The 7,003-nt window shown below is 33.7% G+C and overlaps 1 protein-coding gene across 1 annotated transcript; it reads left to right on the plus strand.

Moving 5' to 3' along the window:
* Positions 1 to 1,747: 1,747 nt before the first annotated feature.
* LOC110032810 (U4/U6.U5 small nuclear ribonucleoprotein 27 kDa protein) lies at positions 1,748 to 3,781 on the plus strand. The gene is made up of 2 exons (XM_020736571.1): positions 1,748 to 2,457; positions 3,723 to 3,781. The coding sequence occupies exon 1, from the start codon at positions 1,806 to 1,808 to the stop codon at positions 2,439 to 2,441; it is 636 nt and encodes a 211-aa protein (XP_020592230.1). The 5' UTR covers positions 1,748 to 1,805; the 3' UTR covers positions 2,442 to 2,457; positions 3,723 to 3,781.
* The last annotated feature ends 3,222 nt before the right edge of the window (positions 3,782 to 7,003 follow it).

Below are 7,003 nucleotides of genomic sequence, written 5' to 3' on the forward strand. Positions count from 1 at the left end.
CACATATATATATATATATATATATATATATATATATATATCCTTTATTGTGTTCAGTGGCTTGTTGGTAGGGCAGCATCTCTGAAGGTCGTAAGTCCCCTCAGATCACGAGTTTGATTCATCAAATCCGAAACTACTAGAAGTTGATTTGTTCTACATTATCAAGATAACCAAAAAAAAAAAAAAAAGGTACTTCAAACTTTTTATGATTGATATGACGCAAACAAAATGAAGTGAAAGATTTTAATAAATTTAAAACTCATTATATTGTTTAAATTCCGTGCATTTCATCGCCTTCATCTGTCGCTCGTTGGTTGTCATCGACCGTCTCTCCCCCTCTTACTCATTACTATTGCCAGCACCATCGACTATAAATGTCGGCATGGGCCAACATTGTCATTGCCATTACTTTGAAATACATTATTTTCATTTTATCTTAAAGTAAATAAAGAAAATGAAATTGCTCATTTATTTTAGACCAAACCAACTCTAAAATATTTCAACAAAAATATATTATTTTTGTATTGCATTAATTTGCATCGCATTCCTTTTTCAACAAACCAAACATCCCTAAATGCATTATATTAAAAAAATATAGTGCATTGCAATCTTTTTGCAAGGGTTTTAAAAATTTAGGTTTTTGGCCAATAAAACACTAATTTCAGTGTAAAATTACAATTTATTTTAATTATTTCCTTGGTTCGTTCTCAAAGTAATTTAGATTCACTAGATTTGCGCGAATTTCAAATATAAAGTTTTATGTAAAGTGTCGTGATTGCCGCCAACAACTTACATGTCGCCCTCTACCACTCCCTATTGGCATCTTGCAATCACCCCCCCATTGACCGACATAAGTCACCACTTGCTCGTCACCACCATCTTCGCCGCCTATTGCTTGCCTTTGACCACCCGTTGCCCGCTTTTAGTGATCGCTAGCTCACACATGGCTATCAATGATCATAGTCACCCACTCACCTAGGTTTTTTTTTTTTTTTAAGGAATTTCACCGTTCAACGAAGTTCTTTTAAAAGTCATGTTCGCTAAACGAAAAATGTCACATGCAACATCCAACAATGAAAAACTGTCATTCTCACGAAACAACTTCGAGAGGCGTTTGGGAGACACATTTCACCAAACGGAAGCTTTTTCATATTTCAGCACTCGCTACAACGAAATGGATCTCCGCCATCTGCCCAAATGAAGCCCTACTCCACAACTGCCAATCGTCCCCCAGCTATCACGATAGGTCACTTGACGCCTATCTATCTCTTCTAGACCTCTTATTGTACATTATCTTTATTTTATTTCAAATGAAATAAAAGAATATGAAGTCATTTATCTGTTTTATTCTTAAATTTTTTCTTTTAAAATTTGAGCAAAATTAATCATAAATATTTTGAGACACGAAATCTTAAATTTAGAATCTCTTAATTACACGAAGTACATCTAGGAAGTTTATTTCTAGGAATATTTACATGCATGCCAACCAATCTATGTGTATTTACATGTATAACTTCTAAAAAATAATAATAATTAAAAAAAAAATAATAATTACTCAATTTTTGGTTCATTAGTTAAAATAAGAAGTGAAATCAAATTATAAATCGAAAATTAAATTTTAATATTTTTAAAATCGAAACTATATATATATTTTTAGATTGAATCGAAATAATAAAATTGACTCTGATTTATTTTTCGATTTAAATCAAATAATGCACAGCCTAAGTTATTCTCAGCCCTACTCGGGCCGACCGCATAGCGCTGCTTGAACCCGTCGGCCCTAGTCGCTGGCTCTCTAAGCGAAAATGGCGGATCGGAAGCGGGACAAGGAGAAGCTCAGAGAGCGCGACACTCGCGATCATCGAGACCGGGAGCGTGAGCGCGATCCTGATCGTGACCGCTTCCGCGACCGAGATCGAGATAGGGACCGGGACCGGGACCGGCGGGGGGGGAGGGGCGACAAGCGGAAACGCTCCCGCTCGCCGGATCGATATCGCCGCCGTTCACCATCTTCGGAGCGCCGCCGCTCTCGTTCCCGCTCAGCTGACAGGTCTCATCGTCGGCATGGTCACCGAAGCCCCCCCCCCCCCCCCCCCCCCCGCCGTAAGCGGCGGCGTGACGGAAGCGACGATGAACGTGAGTCCCGCCGCGCTAAAGGCTCTGACGCAAATCCTGCCAATGGGGTTGCGAAGGATCCGAAGAAGGTGGACCCACCAGTTGGCGGAGGTGATGCAGCAATGGAACTCACTGAGGTTGATAGTGAAGAGATGGAAATGATGAAGATGATGGGGATACCGGTAGGTTTTGACTCAACGAAGGGCAAGCATGTGCCTGGGGCTGGCGTTAGCGGGGTTCGTGCTGTGACTAAGAGGCAGCCGAGGCAGTACATGAATCGAAGGGGTGGCTTTAACCGTCCTTTGCCTTTGGAGCGGAATCGCTAATGATTAGCAGCAAGAGGTTTGGGTTTCTTTTCTTTATATTCCAATTTGGTGCTTGTTTCAACTCTTTAATTATTCGTTTCTTTTTCTTTGTATGTGGAGTTGATGGACTTCATTACTTTCGGTGAACTCAAACTTCTTGATGTTTTGTTGCCGTGTACATTAAAAAATTGCTCCTATTAAATATTGCACTTTAAAATCAGTTAGTATTAGTTGCTTCTATGTTTTAAGGTAGTTGGTTGGAACACACTTTTGAAATTGAGCAAGTGAGAACATGCTTCTATTTATGGTGATCACATTCATAATAATTAGAAATAAATTTTAATCTGAGAGCTTGGAAACCACTTTTAATTCGGGTTTGTATATATATAATGTTAGAATGACATACGCTTAATGGTATTTGAGTTAGAATATTACTTTTACTTAAAATTTTTTCAGAGTTAGATGACGGGAAAGTTTAGATTTACTATAGTCCGAACAAATGCAAGAACTTAGTTCATACGAAGTGAATCTTTGCGAAACAAACAAAGGTCACCAAAACTTAAATTAGTGAAACTCATCTTTGATTGCTTCCAAATAGTTACTTTGAAACAAACAACACCTACGTGTGGGGAAAGATAGATGAGAAGCATATTTTGATTGTGGTTTAGTTTCACTTTGTAAGTGATAAAAAATGTAATCTATATGGAAGGGGAAACATTATTTTTCTATTTTTAATTGAGCTATTATTTTAAGGCAATGCTAGAGGTTAATGTGATTTGTAGAATTTTGGAATGAAAGGAAAAAAAATGCGTAGTTTATTTATTTATTTTTCTTGCATTAATGCGGAGGAGATTACCATGATTTATTTCTAAGTTGGTCTTGAATTGGTATGTCTTAAGAGTTTTTTTTTCATTATTTTAAAGAAAAAATTTTGTTTCTTCATATAATTTTCTTATATGTCACTATATTATCATTGTTGCATTTTTTATTTAAGGTTTTTTTTTTCTCAATATATTCTTACAAATTCTATGGCCATTTTGATCTAATTATGATTCACATTTTACTCTAAAATTTCTGATTATTTTTAGATGCTTATTTAAGTGTCATTTTGCTTTTCAATGTTGTAAAGATGATACATATTAAACAGTGTCAAAATATTAAGAAAGTATTGATTTACATAAAAAGAAGATCAAACTTGTTATTAAATTGATGATGAGCTTTTAACAAATAGCTTTCTTTTGTGATATGTTTTCTTGTATTACACATGTTCTTAGACTTGTTTGTTTTTCTTGAATTAACCAGGGAATGATTTTTGACTACTGGAATCTATAATGTGGGAGTTTCAAAGTAGGGAGAATTTTTTTAGGGTCTTGAGATTCAGGTCCTTTGATACCAGAGAAAGATGATATGTGCATGTCTTTGTTATTGTGTACTATCACAAAATAAGAGGATAAAGAGAGGCATTTTAGTCCAAAAATGTGGACAGGGAATCTTAATTCAATTGTAGTTCATTATTTGATATGATTTACAAGTGTTAAATTCTTTTTTTAAATAAAAATAAGGTTTTATTTAAAATCAAACTTATTTCAAATCTATAAGCCCTAAAAATTCTATGATCTAATTTAAAATAAAGATACTCATAAAAAATAATGCATTTATGACTCAAATAAATACACTCAAATAATCATTGCCTATTAGAATAATCTTGAGCAACTTGATGCATGTCTTGTATTGCATCTAATCTTGTGGAATCGATGCTACTTTTGACGTGTGCAAAAAATGTTTATTGAAGTCTAGTTTCGATGGAGGAGGTTATCGTATTGGTTTATGACTATCTCTTGCATGATTAGCATATGCAAGTTGAATGTAAAAATTTAGAGGGCTTGGATCTAGACATTGCATTACATCATACATCTTTTCATGATTAGAACCAAGGAAAATAGTACAATTGCATGGTATTGTTGATAGTGGTAAAGCACACTTTATCTTTATTTTTTGGCGAGGACTCAGTCACTAGTTTGAAACATGAGGAAGAACCTCTATTTTTGGATGAGAATCATGAACTAGAATTTCTTGGAAGCTATTTCTTCATCTCAATAATAGTAGTGAAATAAGACATCTTAGTTTTAACACATGTTTGGCTTAGAGATGATCTCAGGCACAACCTCAGGTTCCTAATCAACTATATACCTGTATTAAAAGATCATCTGCAGAAATAAACCATCACAATAGTAATTCTCATAAATAAAATTAGCATAGGATCATTGCCATAAGAAAACAAGCATTTATACTGACCTAATCTATCACAAATCTTGAAACTGTTTGCTGAAATTCAATTTTATAATCATTTTTTGCATAAGAATATTATTAAAAAAATGAGTCATTAAGCTTTAGAATTACTAGTTTCGTGTTGGTGATACTTTTTCAGTAGACGTACTGGCAAATCTTAGGTGAGGTTGGTTCTAGTGGAACTTATACTAGAATTTTTTGTTGAATATTCAACTTGAATATTAATGGATGGATGATCAGTTAAATTGTTGATCAGTTGTTTACAAATGAAATTCTGCTTGGTAAATCGACGACGTATCCATTGGATACTTTTTTAGTAGACGTACCGGCAAAACTTAGATGAGGTTGGCTTTAGTGGAACTTATACTAGAATTTTTTGTTGCATATTCCATTTGAATATTAACAGATGGATGATCAGTTAAATTGTTGATTAGTTTACAAATGAAATTCTACTTGGTAAACCGATGACATATCCATTGGTATTGTGATTATTGATGCATATTCTATTGATTATACCTTTGGTTATACTGCTTGTGAGATTATTTACGGCGAAGAATCCACCGGTAACTTGAAACTCCTCGTTCTTTATTTTTCACTGGAAAAACCTATTTTTGCTCTTTTTTTTTACTGGAAACTTGAATTACCACTTTTCTGAACAAATAACCTCTTGTTTGATCTTGGTCATCTCATGAGTTTAATCAACACAAATTTATATCACAATTCATTACAATCAAACATATCACAGACAACACAATTAATTGCAGAAAGTAAACATATGTATTCAATTCATAGGTTCAATCAAGCTTGTGTTAAGTGTTGAAATCAAAATAAACAAATTGCTGAAATTCCAAAAAGAAAAAGCAAAAATTAGTTGTTTCTTTTCTCTCCTCTTCAACACTCTACTTTTTTTCCATCACACACACAGAAACTCCTCGCTCTCTCCCCCTCTCTCTCTCCCCCTCTCTCTCCTCCCCCTCTCTCTCTTCCTTCAGCTTTCCTGCATCAACAAAATCAAATTTCATTGTAGGGAAGCAGTTGAACTTCAATATTTTGCATAGCTTTGACTTTATTGTATTTCCTTCAATCTTATGAGGTCTTATAAGAAAATAGTAACCATGCAAAAAATATGAGAATTACCATATACATTATGAAACCGTTTATATATACATAAACCCTCTTGAGATCTATTATTCACCACTTCATGCATTGTTGGTTCTGATGTGCAAGTATGGAGCTCTACTGAGATCGCTTCTTTATCCAAATAACCAATGATAAAGATACTGTAAATTTATTCTGAAATAAAAGAGTTAATTTTATACTAATTGTGTACTATTTGCAAGCTAATTTTTTTGCAGTACTTCACCCTGATAGTGTTGATTCCACTTGACATTTTTTTCAAACTATTAAGGTTGCCATTCTGAATCCTCATTTTTTAGTCATAACTCTTAAAATATGGTCTGAGGTATTAAATTGACTCTTTAATAAACATTTTCGTACAACTTCTATCTATATAACAGCAGGTTTATCCCTTCTCTTTTCTAATTCTCTTACACATATTTCATTGATTTGCCAAATGAGCACATTTTTTATCCTCCGTTGTGTATGCCTACACCAACTAAACTTATTTTCATTTATGTTGTCGTCAATGTATCTTACTCTAGCGTTATTGTCTGATTTAAACATTCCTTAATTTATGCATTCTAGATTTGCCCCTCTTCCATATTAACTTTTTTATTTGTCACAGTGAATTTGAATAGCAATCACAAATGAGATATTTATGGTATTCTTCAAACACATATCAGCAAGTAGATTTTATGTACTGTGACCGACAAACATGAGTGCAGAGAATTTGATTGGTTATATCTACTAAAACCATCAGCATATGTCTTCCTAACAAATACTTGATTGGTTATATCTAATGTGACTATTAGCATATGGCTTTCTAACAAGCTTAAGATCTTTGTGATCAAAATAATTCTATACCTTTGCATGTGATAAATCAGTCATCTGGTTTTCGGTTGGTTTTGTGATACCATTTGATGTGCTTAACATAAGAGAACTTCTTCAATCATGGTTCAAAGAGGCAAGCAATGCAATTTCTTAAAAAATCTTCTTTTGCTTGCTTCTTAGTTACGCCATTCTTGTAACAGCAGACATTAATTATTAAATTAATTTAGGGGCATCTTCATACATACCACAATTCTTATATATCTACATATCTGACATTTAAACTTAGATTTTTACATTTATAACCCAAATATTTCATATCACATCAAAATTACCTCTATTATTAA

The sequence above is a fragment of the Phalaenopsis equestris genome, unplaced genomic scaffold, assembly GCF_001263595.1.
Source record: "Phalaenopsis equestris unplaced genomic scaffold, ASM126359v1 Scaffold001031, whole genome shotgun sequence".
Lineage (NCBI taxonomy): Eukaryota > Viridiplantae > Streptophyta > Magnoliopsida > Asparagales > Orchidaceae > Phalaenopsis > Phalaenopsis equestris.

Excerpts from the sequence above, each read along its gene's own strand:
- LOC110032810 (XM_020736571.1), top strand. The coding sequence starts at position 1,806 with ATGGCGGATCGGAAGCGGGACAAGGAGAAGCTCAGAGAGCGCGACACT.